Here is a 22,873-nt window from a genome sequence, read left to right as displayed (position 1 = left end):
GTTTCTTAGAACAGTATGTTACAGAACCTACAAGGGAGCAAGCTATCTTAGATCTGGTCCTGTGTAATGAGACACGAATAATAAACGATCTCCTCGTAAAAGATCCTCTCGGAATGAGTGATCACAGTATGGTTGAATTTGTAAGGGTGAGGGTGAGGAATTAGTGTCTCAAACGAGCATACTATGCTTAAACAAAGGGGACTACAGTGGGATGAGGACAGAGTTAGCTAAAGTAGACTGGGAACACAGACTAAACGGTGGCACAATTGAGGAATAGTGGAGGACTTTTAAGGAGCTCTTTCATAGTGCTCAACAAAAATATATTCCAGTGAAAAAGAAGGGCGGTAAGAGAAGGGATAACCAGCTGTGGATAACCAAGGAAATAAAGGAGAGTATCAAATTAAAAACCAATGCGTATAAGGTGGCCAAGGTTAGTGGGAAACTAGAAGATTGGGAAAATTTTAAACGACAGCAAAGAATGACTAAGAAAGCAATAAAGAAAGAAAAGATAGATTACGAAAGTAAACTTGCGCAAAACATAAAAACAGATAGTAAAAGCTTTTACCAATATATAAAACGGAAGAGAGTGACTAAAGTAAATGTTGGGAAGATGAGAAGGGGGATTTAATAATGGGAAATGTGGAAATGGCTGAGACCTTAAACAATTATTTTGCTTCGGTCTTCACAGTGGAAGACACAAAAACCATGCCAAAAATTGCTGGTCACGGGAATGTGGGAAGGGAGGATCTTGAGACAATCACTATCACTAGGGAGGTAGTGCTGGACAGGCTAATGGGACTAAAGGTAGACAAGTCCCCTGGTCTTGATGAAATGCATCCCAGGGTATTAAAAGAGATGGCAGAAGTTATAGCAGATGCATTCGTTATAATCCACCAAAATTCTCTGGACTCTGGGGAGGTACCAGCGGATTGGAAAGCAGCTAATGTAACGCCTCTGTTTAAAAAAGGGGGCAGTCAAAAGGCAGGTAACTATAGGCCGGTTAATTTAACATCTAGTGGGGAAAATGCTTGAAGCTATCATTAAGGAAGAAATAGCGGGACATCTAGATAGGAATTGTGCAATCAAGTAGACGCAAAATGGATTAATGAAGGGGAAATCATGTTTAACTAATTTACTGGAATTCTTTGAGGATATAACGAGCATGGTGGATAGAGGTGTACCGATGGATGTGGTGTATTTAGATTTCCAAAAGGCATTCGATAAGGTGCCACACAAAAGGTTACTGCAGAAGATAAAGGTACGCGGAGTCAGAGGAAATGTATTAGCATGGATCGAGAATTGGCTGGCTATCAGAAAGCAGAGAGTCGGGATAAATGGGTCCTTTTCAGGTTGGAAATCGGTGGTTAGTGGTGTGCCACAGGGATCGGTGCTGGGACCACAACTGTTTACAATATACATAGATGACCTGGAAGAGGGGACGGAGTGTAGTGTAACAAAATTTGCAGATGACACAAAGATTAGTGGGAAAGCGGGTTGTGTAGAGGACACAGAGAGGCTGCAAAGAGATTTAGATAGGTTAAGCGAATGGGCTAAGGTTTGGCAGATGGAATACAATGTCGGAAAATGTGAGGTCATCCACCTTGGAAAAAAAAAACAGTAAAAGGGAATATTATTTGAATGGGGAGAAATTACAACATGCTGCGGTGCAGAGGGACCTGGGGGTCCTTGTGCATGAAACTCTTTTAGAGTTTATCTGTAAAACAAAACATTAAACCGTGCCACCCGAACTGGGTGACACACCAGACATTTACAAGGCCCTTTTTTTCCTTTTTTTTTGTGTTTTTCTTTTTTTTGGTTTTTTTTTGGGCACTAAAATCACAATTTTTCCCCAGTGCCCCCTATAAAGGGAAGGGGGACACTAAAAGCACCGGCAATTAAAACAAATTAAACTTTAAAACGTAAAATCAAATTAAAATTTGGTTGCCGGGCGTGATGATGCACTCCAGTCCCTCCGGTGCCCACCTCTCGCGGAAGGCCGCGAGCGTACCGGTGGACACCGCGTGCTCCATCTCCAAGGACACCCTGGACCGGATGTAAGAGCGGAAGAGAGGCAGGCAGTCAGGTTGAACGACCCCCTCGACCGCCCGCTGCCTGGACCGGCTGATGGCACCCTTGGCCGTGCCCAGGAGCAGTCCTACGAGGAGGCCCTCGGACCTACCCGCTCCCCTCCGCACAGGGTGCCCAAAGATCAGGAGAGTGGGACTGAAGTGCAGCCAGAATTTCAGGAGCAGCCCCTTCAAATAATAAAACAGGGGCTGCAACCTTGTGCATTCCATAAAAACATGGAACACGGACTCTTCCAGACCGCAGAAATTGCAGGCGGCCTGGGAGTCCGTGAACCGGCTTAAATATTTGTTGCACGGCACTGCTCCGTGCACCACCCTCCAGGCCAAGTCCCCGATGAATAGTGGGAGGACCCCTGCGTAGAGTGCCCTCCATCGGGGACCCCCGCCTCCTCCGGACGGCAAGATGGTACGCCATTCCTTGTGCATGAATCCCAAAAAGTTAGTTTGCAGGTGCAGCGGGTAATCAGGAAGGCGAATGGAATGTTGGCCTTCATTGCGAGAGGGATGGAGTATAAAAGCAGGGAGGTCCTGCTGCAACTGTACAGGGTATTGGTGAGGCCGCACCTGGAATACTGCATGCAGGTTTGGTCACCTTACTTGAGGAAGGATATACGAGCCTTGGAGGGGGTACAGAGACGATTCACGAGGCTGATTCCGGAGATGAGGGGGTTACCTTTTGATGATCGATTGAGTAGACTGGGTCTTTACTCGTTGGAGTTCAGAAGGATGAGGGGTGATCTTATAGAAACATTTAAAATAATGAAAGGGATAGACAAGATAGAGGCAGAGAGGTTGTTTCCACTGGTCGGGGAGACTAGAACTAGGGGGCACAGCCTCAAAATACGGGAGAGCCAATTTAAAACTGAGTTGAGAAGGAATTTCTTCTCCCAGAGGGTTGTGAATCTGTGGAATTCTCTGCCCAAGGAAGCAGTTGAGGCTAGCTCATTGAATGTATTCAAATCACAGATAGATAGATTTTTAAACAATAAGGGAATTAAGGGTTATGGGGAGCGGGCGGGTAAGTGGATCTGAGTCCATGGCCAGATCAGCCATGATCTTTTTGAATGGCGGAGCAGGCTCGAGGGGCTTGATGGCCGACTCCTGTTCCTAATTCTTATGTTCTTATTATGTTCTTATGAGGTGCAGCAAGACCTGGATGTCATGGTTCATCAGTCATTGAAGCTTGGCATGCAGGTACAGCAGGCGGTGAAGAAGGCAAATGGTATGTTGGCCTTCATAGCAAGGGGATTTGAGTATAGGAGCAGGGAAGTCTTACTGCAGTTGTACAGGGCCTTGGCGAGGCACCACCTGGAATATTGTGTTCAGTTTTGGTCTCCTAATCTGAGGAAGGACGTTCTTGCTATTGAGTGAGTGCAGCAGAGGTTCACCAGACTGATTCCCGGGATGGCAGGACTGACATACGAGGAGAGGCTGGATCGACTGGGCCTGTATTCACTGGAGTTTAGAAGGATGAGAGGGGATCTCATAGAAACATAAAATTCTGACGGGATTGGACTGGTTAGATGCAGGAAGAATGTTCCCGATGTTGAGGAAGTCCAGAACCAGGGGACACAGTCTAAGAATAAGGGGTTAGCCATTTAGGACTGAGATGAGGAGGAACTTCTTCACTCAGAGAGTTGTTAACCTGTGGAATTCCCTACCGCAGAGAGTTGTTGATGCCAGTTCATTGGATATATTCAAGAGGGAGTTAGATATGGCCCTGGCGGCTAAAGAGATCAAGGGGTATGGAGAGAAAGCAGGAACGGGGTACTGAAGGAATTATCAGCCATGATCTTATTGAATGGCGGTGCAGGCTCGAAGGGCTGGATGGCCTACTCCTGCACCTATTTTCTGTGTTTCTTTGTATGGTCCTGGGGAGGCTGGAATTTCTGGGCAATTATGTGCTCAAGTATCTGGAGTAGGGATTAAACTTTGCCTCAACCTCAGCCCATCTGTCACTGAAATCCTCAGCCATGCCTTAGTCACCTCCACACTCAGCTAGTCTATGGCTTTCCTGGCCAGCTACTGCCGCAGGCCGAAGGGCCTCCCCCCTCCCAGTGCCTTCTCCTAACTCTGGTCGAAAGGCTTCCCTTCCCTGCCGGTGCTGATTCCCGCTCCTTACTCTTTATCTAACTCCTATCCTCCACACTTTATAAGCTTCACCTCATTCAAAACTCTGCTGCAACAGGTCCCACTCAGCGATCTTCACCAACCTGTGCTGGTCTCCAGGTCACTAAACCTCTTATTTAAAATGTGATTTATTCCCTCTCTGGCATCCCTCTCATTGGGTTCAATTTTCCCCAGTTATTTGCACCCTTTTTTTTCACCTAAATTAAAAAATCCATGTTTTCCCAAAGATCGTGCGTCAGCGTAACTCAGTTAGTTACGTTTTATTTTACCTCATTGGGGGCGATACCTGCCACCCGCGCTAATTCTGGCCATTTAAGCAAGTTTGGCCAGCTCCGATTTACACCAATTTTTCTTAGGACGGCGTATGTGACCTCTGTGGAAAAACCTTCTGGGCTGTTAAGAAAATCGGCGCCGGTAAGGAAATCAACGCAGCAGATGTCCTTCCAGGGCTCGGACAGCAGCAGCAGAGAGGGAGAGAGTGGGAAAGAGAGGCGGGGAAGAGAGTGGGAGAGGCCTTTTGGCCAGAGTTAGGAGCGGGTACCGGGGGGGGGGGGGCGGGGGGGGGGGGAGGCCCTTCAGCCTGGGATAGTAGACCTTTGTCATAAACACTTTAATAATTTAATGCTGGTAAGTTGCTGCAATGTGCAATGTGCTTGTGCAGGTTGCTGTGAGCTGGACAGAATGTGTTGTATGTGTCACTTTCCAGCCTCAGCCCACAGTGTGTCCCTGGTTACCGTGGCAACCCGATCTTTTTGGTGCAGATCTTAGGCTCCACCCCCAAAGCTTAAGGACAGGCTAGGTGGCGCCAAAATCAACAATTCAAACGGGGAAAGTTGGTTGATATTTTTTTGGCATAGTTGGGCTCCCAAAAAACTGGTGTAACTCTTCAAGTGCGACAAAAAACAGCTTTGGGGAAAATTGAGTCCAATGTTCGGAACCTACTCCAATACTGCAACCCTCGCTCCTCCCCCGGACTCTCCATTTCTCTGATTCTGGTCTCTTCTGCATCAACGCCTACCCTACCCCCACCATTGAACGACATACCTTAAGCTGCTTCGACCCCACGTTCTGCAATTCCATCCTTACACCCCTTCACCTCTCTACCTTCCTCCCCTTCTTAAAACCCAACTCTTCATCCAAGCTTTTGGTCACCCTTCCTTCCAAGGGTCAGAGGAATTTGAACACTAGGGGGTTTCAGTAGCAGATGGGCTGAAGTAGGGAGGGACGCAGATTGTGTTAGAGCTGGAAAAAGTGTGCGGTCTTTGCGATAGAGAGGATATAGGATCAGAAACTCAGCTTGGGGGTCAAACTAAACTGGGTATAGTCTGGTTCATCCTGAGACAGTGGTCAGGGAGAAGGATGGAGTTGGTGGTGAGGATCTTCATGATATTTAACCAGAGGAAATTTTGACTCATCCAAGAGAGGATGCAGGATGTTGGATAAGCAATCTGATAATACAGAGACAGTGGGGAAATCAAGAGAGATGGTGGGGAGTTAGATCTGGGTGTCATCAGAATACCTGTCTAATATAGCTCCATGGTACGGTGGTAACGGATTCCAGGTGTATAGCTTGTGGTCAAATAACTTGCTGGCATGCATTGTCTACGCAAACACAAGAGGAATGGTCATTGATATGAGATACCAGAGAGACGCACTGAACTGCAAGAGTTAGCATCTTAAGATAAGGGGGATGAGATTACTGATAAAGATATTGTTCCTGTTCTCTTTACACTTGCCATTAACTACTGTTCCCCCTGATGCAATCCCCCAGTGCCTATCCTAAGTGTTTTTCTACCTACTCCGGTGTTCTTACGAGGGGTTGGGGCGCAAGGAAACGACAGCATGTGCCACTGCCACTGGCATGTAACGGCGTCTTATTACTCCCACTGATCTGTGGGAGAACAGCCATGCCCCATCCATGCTTTCCTTCAAGCTTAGTAAGCCGCAAGAAATTTTAAAATGTGTGGAGAGTGGGGAAAGAAAGCAGTCAAATGTGTCCTTGGGCACTTATGTTAAAATAGAACCATAGAGGGAAACTTTCAAGTTGGGAACATTTGGTTTACCGCCAAAGAATGAGTGCTGAGGGACTGAAAGTTGAGTCACGATCTCCCACCCCCGTTTTGTAGACAGAATTTTTCCATTACCATTTTGAATCAGGATTTATTTTCGGCATCCAGCGCTCCTGGATGCCTAAAATTAGCGGCCACTATGTAAGCATGCTAATTAGGGTCTGATGCATTTTTTTTTTAAGGACCCAAAAGCCCTTTTCAACAGCTCTGGTGTCCTACTCACCAATTCTAAATCCATCACATCCCCACAAAATGTATTACCTCACACTTATCCACTGTAAATTGGATCTGCCACCTGACTGCCCATTTATCAACAATAACTTGTATCTTTAAGGTAGTAAAACATTCCACGAGCCTGTTTATATATTCCTGAAGTCTTTTACAGTCCTCCTTGCTGAACCTCCTCCTTCTGTGTGATCAGCAAGTGTCGACAATGTGCTCCCTATGTCCAAGACCAAACCATCTATGTACACTGAGATCTAAAAGTGTACCTAGCACTGAGCCCGAGATTACATCACTTCCAGCCCTCCGCCAATCTGTGCAAACCCCATTTATCCAAACTGTTTATTTTCTGTTCGTCAAACAAATCTCTCTCCATGCTGCTGCGTTTACTTTTATACCATATGCCTGAATTTTTTCCAGCAAGGCTCTTATGTGACGCCTCTTTAAATGCCGTCTGAAAATCCATGGACACTGCTTCTACTTCATACCTTTATCTAACCAATCAATCAGTCACCTCTTCAAAAAGGTCTATTGCATTTGTTAAACCCAACTTGCCTTTAACAAATCTGTGCAAAATATTTCATTTAGTGCTCAGATTAAGCAGGCAGCTTCACTGATAACATTATCAAGTACATTCAGTAGGTGTGAGATTAGATTCAATAGGAATATTGATGAATGGAAAAGATCATTGCAGTTCATTTGGTCAGTCCAAATTTTCAAAAAATATCATACATACTTTCGTTCTCAATACGTTTTATCTATCAAAATATGTATATAGTTCCCTCTTTAATTTGCTAGCATTATTCATCGCTCCTGCTTCCCAGGAAATCATGTTCCATATATTCATCACCATCTGTGCAAAGTAGTTTTAAGTTCATCTCTCTATTCGGTTTCCCCAATTGCTGCCTTTATAACTATCTATTTCATCACGGTTGCCCCGTGAAGTAGTCTTCACAGGAGACCTCACTGAGGACAAGCTATTAGCGGGACCACAGTAATTCAGTGCTTCAATTCTCACCTTAAGCTGTCTGAAGAACCAGCTTCAGGATGCAGGTGACGGGTCTGATGGAGATTGGATAGTTCTTTAGCAATTACCTGCTGTGTAGTGTCATCGTGCCACATTAAACCTGTCGGGAATAAAAAGCAGAAATGAACTGAAAATATAATTATCATCCCTTTTCTCTACTGGTGTTCGAAACAGACTTTACTAAATTTAAGTTTGCTTCTCAAAAGGGCTGTACTTTTTTTTAAGTTAACAGGTGTGAGTTCAGGCCCCTGCCATACGACCAAAATGTAGGAATAAAAGTGCTTAGTAATGACAACATTGATTCTGTGTATGTATAAATGTTGAAAGTGTAGATTATATGGAAAGGCTGCAGTTTGAAGAGACAAAATGGATACCTTCCCCAAGTTCATGTTTCCATGGCTTTGAAACTCACCAAAGTGGAAAAGATGTTAATTGGAAAGCCATTAACCTAATCAAGATATGGCACCGGGTCCTCCAGGCAGACACATGTGTGAGGAGAGCCAATAAGGAACTGTCCTGGAACTAAGATCCAATCCTGGGGCTTTCGGAGGAACAATGGATTTAAGGGATATGAAAACCCAAGCACAGATTGCTTTTTCTCTCCTTCTCTCCTGAGCACGCGGCAAACCGCCCGCTCAAGACCAACTGAAACAGCAGGCCATGTGCTCAGCCAGCCAGCCAGAGGAAAGTGACATACCTTTTTATAAATCATTATTGTAACATTGTATCTGTTGTAACTAAGTAGATCTGTAGGATAGCTGATGACTGCTGATATATGTGCATGTGCGTGTGTTTAATAAACTATTCCGAATTGTTTTAAAAGAATCAGTCTCACTGTCAATTTAATGCCAGAGAGTTAGAAATCTTACAAATTGGGGGTTCGTCCGGGATCTGGCGAGACAGCTGTTGATTCTTTTGAACAATTGGAAATTTCGGGAGTTGCAATTCTAACCTGTGTTGCGAAGTATAAATTATAAACGGTTAAACAGATCGGGAGAGTTGCATCTTAAGGAGCAATCGTCTCGATAGTTGTAACTGTTTAAGTGGGGACCCACCAGTAGTTATATTCAAAAGACAAAGGATGAAGGGATCAGTCATGAACAGAAAACCAACAAAAAGAAATGCTGAGATGGTTTATCAGGAGAAGTTATCCAAAACGGTGTCCATAGCGGACATAGAAGAGTTACAGGCATGGGCAACGTACGTCTGTACAGGGCAACATGCGTCCTTTGGGGAGCTCGTGGCATTTATCTAGGAGAAAGTAGACCAAGGAGAGCTAAGGCCAAAATGGGCAAATGGTCTCTTGGCATTCAGTGCATTTTATTGCGCCCGGAGAGATGAGGAATTAATGAGGCAAAGTGGCACAAGATTTAAAAGAACAAAGGGCAAAAGAGATACAGGATTTAAAAGAATTGCAAGTAAAAAAGATTCAACTAAAAGAAAAAGAGATTCAAGTTATAAAACAACAAAAGGAAGAAGGTCTCCAATTTATGAAGCAGGTAAAAGAGGAAGAAATGCAACATTCAAGACAAGAAATTGGTCAATTAAACCACAGTATTAGGCAATTAGAAAGAGGGGCCGAACAGACAGCGACATTGCTACAACAACAAAGCCTCTCTTATTTAAATGCCACAGCAGCCGTCGTTGAAGCAAATGAAAACAAATTAGAGTTAAAAATATATAAATTGGAAAACTTGGGGCTCCAGCAAGAGATAGAAGATGCTAGGGAAGCTTTAAGAGAAGGAATTAAGAAGCCACATAGGGAGGCAGATCACTCCCAGCGCCAACTAGAAATAGCGAGTCTAAAAAGTAAGTTAGGGGAGCAAAAGGCCCTGGTATCCGCAGTAACACGGAGAGCCATAACAGAGACAGCAGAAGGGGACAAGGGGGAAATGGATTGGGATGAGGAAGGCAGTCAGTATAATCCCCAGTGTGGTGGTGTAAAATGGGATACCTTGGAGACACAAGAGCCAATCGTAGCTGTAGTAACCACTTCGTTACGACGTAATACGCACGGTCACATAACCAGTAACCATACCGACTCACGGCCCATATCTGGTGCTGACGCCACGGCGTGTAGCCATGAATTGGGACCCATTAATGATGGGGATGACCCACTGGAAATTAACAGGAGATGGGAAAATTTCAGGAGGGGTCACCCCGAGTTGGAAGAGAGAGACTTAACACAAGTCCTCCTCTTGGCCTGTTCTACTTTCCTAAAAGATAATCTGCCAGACACAGTCCTCCAGCCTGCCGCAGCGGCCGATGCACTCATGACCGAGATCCTAAACCATTTAGGGATTCAAAACTTGAACTTAGTGGCTCTGCTTAATCAGACCAAGCAGCGCCCAGAAGAGACCCCTAGAGCCTTCAGTAATCACCTGTACGATATCTATCAACTTACCCAGAAACAAGCACCCGCAAATGCTACAGTAGGAAAGAATCAGGAACAATTTAAATCGACCCAACTCCACTCTTTAGTTAAAACCACCCTGAACATAGCCATGAGGCCCACCAATCAGTGGGCAGATATAGAGAGCAGCGCTCAAATAGCCTGGGAGATGGTAAAAGACCAGTTAAAGGTGAAGTCACCACCCACTGTCAAATAGACTAGTGGTCAATGTTGGAGGGATCTCGAAACTATCCCTTTAAGGGACAGTGCTTTAATTGTAAGAAGGTAGGCCACCTAGCAAAGATTGCAGCAGACCCAGATCGGCACCGAACCATGATGTAATGCATAGATACCTCCCGAGGGACGAATCCAAGCCCTCTGGGAGAGATCAACAATTGGATCAATTGATAACCCTCATACAAACCCAAATTGCCACAGGGAGGATGCAAAATCATTTACCGGTGCACACAATCGCTGATGCACAGGGACTCATTCAAGGATTGACCCTATGACTGGGTTCGGCCCCCAAAGATTGGTCGGAAGTGGGGTTCCGACATAATGGTAGCAGGAGATCAGTAGTCCTTGTTGTCTTAAAAGAGGGCAGGCAGCAGATTATGCTTATCAATACTGGCTCAGCTGTTACCATCATCCACACCCCATACCCTGAATGCCATGCAGCGGCGGGCAAGGGTTGTATGACCCTTAAAGGGCTTAACGGTGATACAACCACTGCGTATACAGGGAAGGCCACTGAACTTCAGTTGGGAGGCCTCAACTGTAAGGCCCAGCGCTGATGCTGATGACCACCCCTTGACGGAAGGGGAATTGTAGGGACTTATGTGTTGGATCAGAATGGCGTGGTGATAGATTATAATCAGGATTGTGTTTGGATGGGATTAAGAGAAAAGGCAGGAGTGATAGAAATTTCAGATGCTCACTCGGTTTTTGCTATTAAAAAGCCATCTGAGTATGACGCTCTGGGGAGCGAAAATGAAGCCGTGGCAAAACTAATTCAGGAACACCTAGCGGTGTTTGCCACATGCAAACATGACTGTGGAAAAATGGCAGGCGAGGAATCTATTGAGGGACCTCCCACTCATTCACTAAACAGTACCCCATCCCAAGGGAGAGTCACCCTTACATCTGAGACACCATAAAATCCCTAGTCGAGCAGGATGTTCTTAGGACAGGCACTTTCACAATCAATTCACCCACATGGCCGGTTAAAAAGCCTGATAGCAGCTGGCGAGTGACTATTGATTACAGAAAGTTAAATTCTGTAACACCAGCCTGCTCACCGGTAGTAAAAGAAACTCCCAGCATATTATCTCAAATTCCTGCTGGTTCCAAGTACTTCTTGACCCTCAACATCGCCAATGGATTCTGGAGTATCCCTGTTAAGAGGGAAGACCAGTACAAATTTGCGGTCACATTTGAGGACCAGAGCTACACCTGGACATGCCTGCCTCAGGGATTCCACAATGCCCCCACGATATTCCACAAAAGAATGGCTGCAATTTTAAAAGACTTTTCCCGCCCTACCTGCTTGCTGCAGTACACAGACGACCTACTATTGGCAACCGACAGCATGGAGGAGCATCTGTCCCTTTTGCATGAACTTTTGACATTGTTGGCTCAGGTGGGAGTAAAGGTGAATCCCCGTAAGGCTCAATTAGTAAAAGAACGGGTCATCTTTCGAGGAGTATCCATTTCTCCAGAGGGATCATCCTCCGACTCTCACAAGGTGGAGATAATACAGCGACTGCCATTACCCACTTCAAAAATAGTCCTACGATCATTCTTGGATTTGGTGGGGTACCAAAGGAACTTTATCCCAGGCTTTGCAGAGTGTGCAAAGCCCCTGTATGATTTAATAAAACTGCAGGGTAATGACATACGCTCGGCATTGACTGATGCCCACACCCATTCTGTGGCTAAATCAAAAACTGCAGTGATACAGGCCGCATGTCTGATCCCTCCTGACCCCACACAGCCCTTCCATTTGGAGGTTGGGGTCACAGAGCAAAGCTTCACTGCAGTTCTGTGCCAAACGCGAGCTGATCGATTACAGCCTATTGCATATGCGTCTCGAATCCTGCAGGGGGCAGAAAAGACATATACCGCATGCGAGCACCACCTACTGGCCGTCTTCTGGTCGATACATCACTTTACCTTTATTACTGGATTACAGGCTACAATCCTGCACAGCGGCCACACACTTCTGAACCTACTGATGAAACCTGGAGATTCGCTAGTTTCCTCGCAGCGTCTCAGCAAATGGACATTGGAATTTATGGAAAGAGACATTGATACCATTTCCAAACCCACCAAATTGCTGCCACAATTTCTGATCTATGAGGGGGGCCAGCATGAATGTCCGTTATCCCTGATTAACTTTGAGACCCATCCTGTGCAGAAAGAGCCCATACAGGGTGCCCCAGATGTCTACATCGATGGGTCCTCATATCACATTGAAGGATCCCCTCACACCGGATATGCTGTGGTATTGCCAGAAAGAACCATCTAGCGAAGATGCAACAGACAGTCTTCACAATATGCTGAAATCGCCGCATTTCTAACTGCTGTAAAGGAGACCCATGAATATTTGGTCCGATAGTGCCTACGCTATAAACACCATGCTCTCCCTGCCCCATACCACAAAAATGACTATTGTATGATAGACGGCAAGGCCCTGGTCCATGGGCCCTGGTTACGCCTGCTCTGGTCATACCTTTATCAGCGATCCCAGCCCTGCTTCATAGGAAAGGTAGCAGCCCATAGAAAAGGGGGTCCACATAGTGAGGGAAATTCCAGAGCAGACAGAGCAGCCAAGGACACTGCGATTGATGGGGAGATAGAGGATATAGTTGTTGAGCCCTGCAATGCTGTTAGCAAGGCCTCCCAAACAGATCACCTAGATTTAAAATTCCTGCAGTAGCAATACTGGTCATATGCTGTTGTAAGCTCCTGGCACGAGGAAGGCAGAACCCTTCCTCAACCAACAGCCTGGGCTCCCAATACCATACTAGCCACTGCCCCTGACTCAGATGAGCAGTTGCTGATGTTCAAAAGAAAGCCAAACGCCTGCCCAGTGGTGTGTGTTCCACCAAAAGTGGGTCAGGAACTGCTCTCCCTCTTTCACTCCCGCCCCACAGCAGGGCACTTCTCGGCCCTGGTAACCTTGATAAGGTAGCATCCACAGCTTGTTGATCTTCCGTGAGGGAAACAATCAACCAATACGTGGCACGATGCCTACCGTGCCTGCAACACAATCTTCCCGCATGCACTAACCGAGCCTTGCTTCAAAGCGCACCCCCACCTCAAGGGCCATGGACTCACCTCCAGATAGACTTCATTGGACCACTTCCACAGGCGCAAGGCAATTTTCAGCATGCCCTAGTGGTGGTGGATCAATTCACTAAATGGATCGAAGACAAGCCTGAAGGCTGTGTGCCTCAATGCAAGGAGTATTCATAATAAGGTGGACGAATTAACTACAGAGGCAGCAATTAATGAATACGATATAATTGGCATCACAGAGACATGGCTCAAGGGTGACCAAGGCTGGGAACTCAACATCCAGAGGTATTCAATATTCAGGAAGGATAGACAGAAAGGAAAAGGAGGTGGGGTAGCATTGCTGGTTCAAGAGGAAATTAACGCAATAGTAAGGAAGGACATTAGCTTGGATGATGTGGAATCTGTATGGGTGGAGCTGCGGAATACCAAAGGGCAGAAAACGGTAGTGGGAGTTGTGTACAGATCACCAAACAGTAGTAGTGAGGTTGGGGACAGCATCAAACAAGAAATTTGGGATGCGTGCAATAAAGGTACAGCAGTTATCATGGGTGACTGGTTACAATACAATGGAGGAGGATTTCTTGGAGTGTATTGGGGATGGTTTTCTGGACCAATATGTCGATGAACCAACTAGAGGGCTGGCCATCCTAGACTGGGTGATGTGTAATTAGAAAGGACTAATTAGCAATCTTGTTGTGCGAGGCCCCTTGGGAAAGAGTAACCATAATATGGGAGAATTCTTTATTAAGATGGAGAGTGACACAGTTCATTCAGAGACTAGGGTCCTGAACTAAAGGAAAGGTAACTTCGATGGTATGAGAAGTGAATTGGCTAGAATAGACTGGCAAATGATACTTAAAGGGTTGACGGTGGATAGGCAATGGCAAACATTTAAAGATCACATGGATGAACTTCAACAATTGTACATCCCTATTTGGAGTAAAAATAAAACGGGGAAGGTGGTTCAAACGTGGCTAACAAGGAAAATTAAGGATAGTGTTAAATCCAAGGAAGAGGCATATAAATTGGCCAGAAAAAACAGCAAACCTGAGAACTGGGAGAAATTTAGAATTCAGCAGAGGAGGACAAAGGGCTAAATTAGGAGGGAGGAAATAGAGTATGAGAGGAAGCTTGTCGGGAACATAAAAACTGACTGCAAAAGGTTCTATAGATATGTGAAGAGAAAAAGATTAGTGAAGTCAAACGTAGGTCCCTTGCAGTCAGATTCAGGTGAATTTATAATGGGGAACAAAGAAATGGCAGATGAGTTGAACAAATATTTTGGTTCTGTCTTCACGAGGGAAGACACAAATAACCTTCCGGAAGTACTAGGGGACAGTGGGTCTAGTGAGAAGCAGGAACTGAAGGATATCCTAATTAGGCGGGAAATTGTGTTAGGGAAATTGATGGGGTTGAAGGCCGATAAATCCCCGGGGCCTGATAGTCTGCATCCCAGAGTACTTAAGGAACTGGCCCTAGAAATAGTGGATGCATTGGTGATCATTTTCCAACAGTCGATCGACTCTGGATCAGTTCCTATGGACTGGGGGGTAGCTAACGTAACACCACTTTTTAAAAAAGGAGGAAGAGAGAATACTGGTAATTACAGACCGGTTAGCCTGACATCAGTAGTGGGGAAAATGTTGGAATCAACTATTAAAGATGAAATAGCAGCGTATTTGGAAAGCAATGACAGGATCAGTCCAAGTCAACATGAATTTATGAAAGGGAAATCATGCTTGACAAATCTTCTGGAATTTTTTGAGGATGTAACTAGTAGAGTGGACAAGGGAGAACCAGTGGATGTGGTGTATTTGGACTTTCGAAAGGCTTTTGACAAGATCCCACACAAGAGATTGGTGTGCAAAATTAAAGCACATGGTATTGGGGGTAATGTACTGACGCGGATAGAGAACTGGTTGGCAGACAGGAAGCAGAGAATCGGGATAAACGGGTCCTTTTTAGAATGGCAGGCAGTGACTAGTGGGGTGCCGCAGGGCTCAGTGCTGGGACCCCAGCTATTTACAATATACATCAATGATTTGGCTGAAGGAATTGAGTGTTATATATCTCCAAGTTTGCAGATGACACTAAACTGGGTGGCGGTGTGAGCTGTGAGGAGGACTGTAAGAGGCTGCAGGGTGACTTGGACAGATTAGGTGAGTGGGCAAATGCATGGCAGATGCAGTATAATGTGGATAAATGTGAGGTTATCCACTTTGGGGGCAGAAATAGGAAGGCAGAATATTATCTGAATGGCGGCAGATTAGGAAAAGGGGAGGTGCAACAAGACCTGGGTGTCATGGTACATCAGACATTGAAAGTTGGCATGCAGGTACAGCAGGTGGTGAAGAAGGCAAATGGTATGTTGGCTTTCATAGCTAGGGGATTTGAGTAGAGGAGCAGGGAAGTCTTACTGCAGTTGTACAGGGCCTTGGTGAGGCCTCACCTGGAATATTGTGTTCAGTTTTGGTCTCCTAATCTGAGGAAGGATGTTCTTGTTATTGAGGGAGTGCAGCGAAGGTTCACCAGACTGATTCCTGGGATGGCTGGACTGACATATGAGGAGAGACTGGGCCTCTATTCACTGGAGTTTAGAAGGATGAGAGGGGATCTCATAGAAACATATAAAATGGACTGGACAGGTTAGATGCGGGTAGAATGTTCCCGATGATGGAGAAGTCCAAAACCAGGGGGCACAGTCTTAGGACAAGGGGTAGGCCATTTAGGACTGAGATGAGGAGAAACTTCTTCACTCAGACTTGTTAACCTGTGGAATTCCCTACCGCAGAGAGTTGTTGATGCCAGTCCGTTGGATATATTCAAGAGGGAGTTAGATATGACCCTTATGGCTAAAGGGATCAAGGGGTATGGAGAGAAAGCAGGAAAGGGGTACTGAGGGAATGATCAGCCATGATCTTATTGAATGGTGGTGCAGGCTTGAAGGGCCTACTCCTGCACCTATTTTCTATGTTTCTACGAAGCATTCCCCTGCCGCTCCAACACCGCAATCACAGCAGCCAAAACCAGTACAAGTGGACAGTGATCAAGGTTCACACTTTACCGGTAAAATATTTCCCCACCTGCAGGAAATGTTGGGGATAAAACACAAATTACATAATGCTCACCACCCCAAGTCGTCCGGAGGGGTCGAAAAGGGGAACAGGACCCTCTGATATTAAAAAAATTAAATGTTAATGTTAAAAATGGGCTAACATGCTGCCAATGTGCTTAATGGCAATGAGGTCCACACCTCATAGAACAACAGGGGTCTCCCCATATCATGCCATGACGGGGAGGCTCATGAGAACAACAGGCCAGCAAACACTAACAGGGATGAGTCCGCTGACAATGAAACCATGTAGTTCCAAGTGGTTGGAACAAGTGGTAGATCACACCGATCAGATCAATCGATTTGTGCCACCAAATTGGGGAAGTCAAAAAGACAATTTAAAAGGTACTTTGACAAGAAAGTACGTCCCTTTGAATACGAGGTGGGAGACTCTGTAATAATTCCAAATTATGGGGAAAAAGAAGCTGCCTTTGAGCCCAGGTGGTGGGGACCGCATAAGATTATAGACCGATTGAACCCCGCGGTTTATCTGATTCAGTTACCGGGGGAAAAAGGTGTCATGTATGTAACCTTCATGTAACTGTAACCTTCATGTAACAACACTGCATACTATATACACCTAAGAAATGCACACCTTGACCACAGTGGGTGAACTTGTGGGAGACACTCCCAGCCTGGGCTTTCAGGTAGAAAAGGGGAAGCTCCACCCACCTTCATCTCTTCTTGGTCCTGTGAAAAAGGTTAGGTCAGAGAGTGACTTTGTCTGCAGAATGTGCCTCGTGCGAATTTATAGTAGTGTGTAAGGACACAACATTTGGCGACGAGAAACGGGAATCAGCGACTCACGAGAATGGCCACCGGTAGCACAGAGGAATGGGACTGTGTTGGTGAGGACTGGGACAATTTCATTGAGAGGCTCCAGCAGAGCTTTGTCAGGAAGGACTTGCTGGGAGATGCAGCGGCTGACAAGTGAAGGGCGCATCTACTGACCAGCTGTGGCCCTAAGACTTACGCGCTGATGAAAGATCTGCTCGCACCCGAGAAGCCGGCGGACAAAACCTGTGAGGAGCTCATCAAACTGAACGGTGAGCACCTCAAACCAGTGAGCAGTATACACATGGCCCGACACTGATTCTATACACACCGACGTCGGGAAGGACAGGGCATACTGGACTTCGTTGCGGACCTTCGGTGCTTGGCCAGCCTCTAAGTTCACAGACGCCTGCAGGGGGGAGATGTTAAGAGATTTCTTTATTGAGGGCATTGGGCATGCCGGGATTTTCAGAAAGCTAATTGAGACCAAGGACTTGACCTTGGAAGCGGCGGCATTGATGGCTCAGACCTTCATGGCGGGGGAGGAGGAAACCAAGATAATATAAGCACGCAACTCTGCTTCCAACGTGGCGATGGATCAGGGAGTTAACATTGTAAACGCGACTCAGAACCCTGCAGGCAGGCAAGGGCAGTTCAACACCACCCAGGCAGCAACAGACTCTAGGGTGGGTCCTCAACAGAGACAATGGCAGGTTGAATGGACATTTACACCATCACGGTGGACAATGTGTCCCGGATAGGGGGTCATTGACACCCATTAATAGAGTGCTCAAAAGTAATCAAAGAGACAATCAGAGAGGAATGCCTGGTAACAGTCGTTTTGTTCACAACAATCTCAGCTCATGCTGGGGGTGCGGGGGCAGACATGCTGCAAAAACCTGTAGGTTTAAAAAATTATCTGTAGAAATTGTAACTTCAGTGGACATTTAGACAGAATGTGCAGGAAGCCCGCAGCGAGGCTAATTTACGAGGCAGATGAACCAGAAGAGGGTTCTGCAAGGCAGGGTGATGCTTGGGACACAGCAATGGACGCTGAAGTTCAGCGGGTTCAGGTGGCAAACATCCACAGCTCATATACAAAAACTCCACCTATGATGATGAAAGTCCTATTAAACGGCATCCCGGTACGCATGGAGCTGGACACAGGGGCCTGCCAGTCACTTATGAGTGTCCAACAATTCGAGAAACTATGGCCACTCGGAGCTAGCAGACCCAAACTAGAATGCATTGACACGCAATTACGGACGTACACCAAAGACATCATTCCAGTGCTAGTCAGTGCAATGTTGGTGGTCACACATAATGGATCAGAGAACCAGCTACCACTCTGGATTGTCCCGGGAAATGGTCCCGCGTTTTTGGGGAGGAGCTGGCTTGCCTAGATGAACTGGAAATGGGGGGATGTGCACGCTATTTCATCTGTGGAACGAAGTTCATGCTCACAGGTCCTACAGAAATTTGAGTCACTATTTCAACCTAGTGTCGGGACTTTCAATGGTACCAAAGTAGTGATACGCATCACCCCGGACGCCAGACCAGTGCACCATAAAGCCAGAGCTGTGCCGTATGTGATGCAGGAGAAAATTGAGTGTGAGCTGGACAGGTTGCGAAGAGAGGGCGTAATTTCGCCCGTTGAATTCAGAGACTGGGCAAGCCCCATCGTCCCAGTCCTAAAAACGAATGGCTCGGTCAGGATCTGTGGCGACTGCAAGGCCACTATCAACCGAGTGTCACTACAAGACCAATACCCGCTTCCGAGAGCGGAGGATCTTTTTGCCACACTGGCAGGCGGCAAGCTGTTCACCAAGTTGGACCTCACTTCAGCCTACATGACCCAGAAACTGGGCGAAGAATCCAAGCTACTGACCACCATCACTACGCACAAGGGGCTTGTCTACAACAGGTGTCCGTTTGGCATTCGATCAGCGGCCGCTATCTTTCAAAGGAACATGGAAAGCCTGCTCAAATCCATTCCTGGAACAATCGTATTTCAGGACGACATCCTTATCACGGGTTGAGATACCGAGAAACACCTCCACAACCTGGAGGAGGTGCTACGCCGACTGGACCGGGTAGGCCTGCGACTAAAGAAGTCCAAGTGTGTGTTTTTGGCCCCAGAGGTCGAGTTTTTGGGCAGGAGGGTTGCCGCTGACGGGATCCAGCCTACCGAATCCAAAACGGAGGCGATTCGTCGTGCACCCAGAGCCGGCAACACATCGGAGTTGCGTTAATTTCTGGGACTCTTGAACTATTTCAGGAACTTTCTGCCGAACTTAAGCACATTGTTGGAGCCGCTACACGTGTTCCTGCGTAAGGGTTACGATTGGTTTTGGGGGGACTGTCAGGAACGGGCGTTCAATCGGGTGCGGAACCTACTTTGTTCTAATAAGCTATTGACCCTGTACAACCCCTGAAAGAAATTGGTTTTGACATGTGATGCATCATCCTATGGGGTTGGGTGCGTGTTGCAGCAGAGTAATGATGAGGGCCAGCTCCAACCTGTGGCTTATGCCTCCAGATCACTCTCCCAAGCAGAAAGGGGATATGGGATGATTGAAAAGGAAGCACTCGCATATGTCTACAGGGTGAAAAAGATGCACCAGTACCTTTTTGGCAGAAGGTTTGAGTTAGAAACGGACCACAAGCCGTTAACATCTCTGTTGTCAGACAGCAAAGCTGTCAATGCCAATGCGTCAGTTCGCACACAGCGATGGGCTCTCAGGCTGGCTGCGTATGACTACATCATTAGGATGACTAACTGCATTAGGATGGAGAATGAAACAGTTAATTCAGAGACCATGGTCCAGAACTTAAAGAAGGGTAACTTTGAAGGTATGAGGCGTGAATTGGCTAGGATAGATTGGCGAATGATACTTAAGGGGTTGACTGTGGATGGGCAATGGCAGACATTTAGAGACCGCATGGATGAACTACAACAATTGTACATTCCTGTCTGCCGTAAAAATAAAAAAGGGAAGGTGGCTCAATCCTGGCTATCAAGGGAAATCAGTGATAGTATTAAAGCCAAGGAAGTGGCATACAAATTGGCCAGAAATAGCAGCGAACCCAGGGACTGGGAGAAATTTAGAACTCAGCAGAGGAGGACAAAGGGTTTGATTAGGGCAGGGAAAATGGAGTACGAGAAGAAGCTTGCAGGGAACATTAAAACGGATTGCAAAAGTTTCTATAGATATGTAAAGAGAAAAAGGTTAGTAAAGACAAACGTAGGTCACCTGCAGTCAGAATCAGGGGAAGTCATAACGGGGAACAAAGAAATGGCGGACCAATTGAACAAGTACTTTGGTTCGGTATTCACTAAGGAGGATACTAACAACCTTCCGGATATAAAAGGGGTCAGAGGGGCTAGTAAGGGGGAGGAACTGAGGGAAATCCTTATTAGTCGGGAAATTGTGTTGGGGAAATTGATGGGATTGAAGGCCGATAAATCCCCAGGGCCTGATGGACTGCATCCCAGAGTACTTAAGGAGGTGGCCTTGGAAATAGCGGATGCATTGACAATCATTTTCCAACATTCCATTGACTCTGGATCAGTTCCTATCGAGTGGAGGGTAGCCAATGTAATCCCACTTTTTAAAAAAGGAGGGAGAGAGAAAACAGGGAATTATAGACCGGTCAGCCTGACCTCAGTAGTGGGTAAAATTATGGAATCAATTATTAAGGATATCATAGCAGCGCATTTGGAAAGAGGTGACATGATAGGTCCAAGTCAGCATGGATTTGTGAAAGGGAAATCATGCTTGACAAATCTTCTGGAATTTTTTGTTTCCAGTAGAGTCGACAAGGGAGAACCAGTTGATGTGGTGTATTTGGACTTTCAGAAGGCTTTCACACAAGAGATTAATGTGCAAAGTTAAAGCACATGGGATTGGGGGTAGTGTGCTGACATGGATTGAGAACTGGTTGTCAGACAGGAAGCAAAGAGTAGGAGTAAATGGGACTTTTCAGAATGGCAGGCGGTGACTAGTGGGGTACCGCAAGGTTCTGTGCTGGGGCTCCAGTTGTTTACATTGTACATTAATGATTTGGACGAAGGGATTAAATGTAGTATCTCCAAATTTGCGGATGACACTAAGTTGGGTGGCAGTGTGAGCTGTGAGGAAGATGCTATGAGGCTGCAGAGCGACTTGGATACGTTAGATGAGTGGGCAAATGCATGGCAGATGAAGTATAATGTGGATAAATGTGAGGTTATTCACTGTGGTGGTAAAAACAGAGAGACAGACTATTATCTGAATGGTGACAGATTAGGAAAAGGGGAGGTGCAACGAGACCTGGGTGTCATGGTACATCAGTCATTGAAGGTTGGCATGCAGGTACAGCAGGCGGTTAAGAAAGCAAATGGCATGTTGGCCTTCATAGCGAGGGGATTTGAGTACAGGGGCAGGGAGGTGTTGCTACAGTTGTACAGGGCCTTGGTGAGGCCACACCTGGAGTATTGTGTACAGTTTTGGTCTCCTAACCTGAGGAAGGACATTCTTGCTATTGAGGGAGTGCAGTGAAGGTTCACCAGACTGATTCCCGGGATGGCGGGACTGACCTATCAAGAAAGACTGGATCAACTGGGCTTGTATTCACTGGAGTTCAGAAGAATGAGAGGGGACCTCATAGAAACGTTTAAAATTCTGATGGGTTTAGACAGGTTAGATGCAGGAAGAATGTTTCCAATGTTGGGGAAGTCTAGAACCAGGGGTCACAGTCTAAGGATAAGGGGTAAGCCATTTAGAACCGAGATGAGGAGAAACTTCTTCACCCAGAGAGTGGTGAACCTGTGGAATTCTCTACCACAGAAAGTTGTTGAGGCCAATTCACTAAATATATTCAAAAAGGAGTTAGATGTAGTCCTTACTACTAGGGGGATCAAGGGGTATGGCGAGAAAGCAGGAATGGGGTATTGAAGTTGCATGTTCAGCCATGAACTCATTGAATGGCGGTGCAGGCTAGAAGGGCGGAATGGCCTACTCCTGCACCTATTTTCTATGTTTCTATGTTACACCATACGGCACCGGCCAGGCACCGAAAATTGCGCTGAAGCGCTCAGCAGGCTTCCACTGGCCACCACTGAGGAGGCAGCGGAGCAAAGCGCTGAGATGGTCATGGCTGTCGATGCTTTTGACAGAGCAGGCTCCCCCATCACAGCCCACCAAAATCTGGACCAACAGAGATCCCCTCCTATCCTTGATTAAGAAATGTGTCCTGACTGGGGATTGGGTGCCCGCACACGGAGCATGCCCTGAGGAGGTCAGACCATTTGACAGACGGATGGATGAGCTCTCCATCCAAGCCGACTGCCTACTATGAGGCAGCCGGGTAGTCATACCCCAGAAGGGAAGGGAAGCATTCATCAGGGAACTCCACAGCGAGCACCCAGGCATCATGCTAATGAAGGCCATTGCCCGGTCCCATGTATTGTTGTGTATTGTCCCGGTACATTAAATGTATAATATAAGTGCAATGGTGCACCACAGAGGGCGCTCTGGTGGGAAACCTGAAAGTACCTGCAAGAGGCAGTATAAAAGGCTGCCCACCACAGCTGAGAGGCACTCTGGAGCTGAACAATAAAGGATCAAGGTCACTGCAGTTATTACAACACCAGGCCGTGTGGAGTCAGTGATTTGTGTGCTACATACACCACATTGGCGACGAGGACAAGGACGAACTTCACGCAAACATGGCTACTCTGGGCTCGCTGAAGGACTTTACCGTGGGCAATGATTAGGA

At 46.5% G+C, this 22,873-nt stretch overlaps 1 protein-coding gene across 2 annotated transcripts in view; it reads right to left on the bottom strand.

Moving 5' to 3' along the window:
* Positions 1–22,873, bottom strand: part of ptprn2 (protein tyrosine phosphatase receptor type N2) — a 1,205,047-nt gene that overhangs the window by 708,877 nt on the left and 473,297 nt on the right. For both annotated transcript variants that reach the window (XM_070881617.1, XM_070881618.1), the window contains one exon: positions 7,527–7,635. In XM_070881617.1, the coding sequence (XP_070737718.1) occupies positions 7,527–7,635 (109 nt within the window). The remainder of the gene's footprint in view (positions 1–7,526; positions 7,636–22,873) is intronic.

Source organism: Pristiophorus japonicus, chromosome 5 (assembly GCF_044704955.1).
Source record: "Pristiophorus japonicus isolate sPriJap1 chromosome 5, sPriJap1.hap1, whole genome shotgun sequence".
Lineage (NCBI taxonomy): Eukaryota > Metazoa > Chordata > Chondrichthyes > Pristiophoridae > Pristiophorus > Pristiophorus japonicus.
This window is presented reverse-complemented; position numbering and strand designations above follow the sequence as displayed.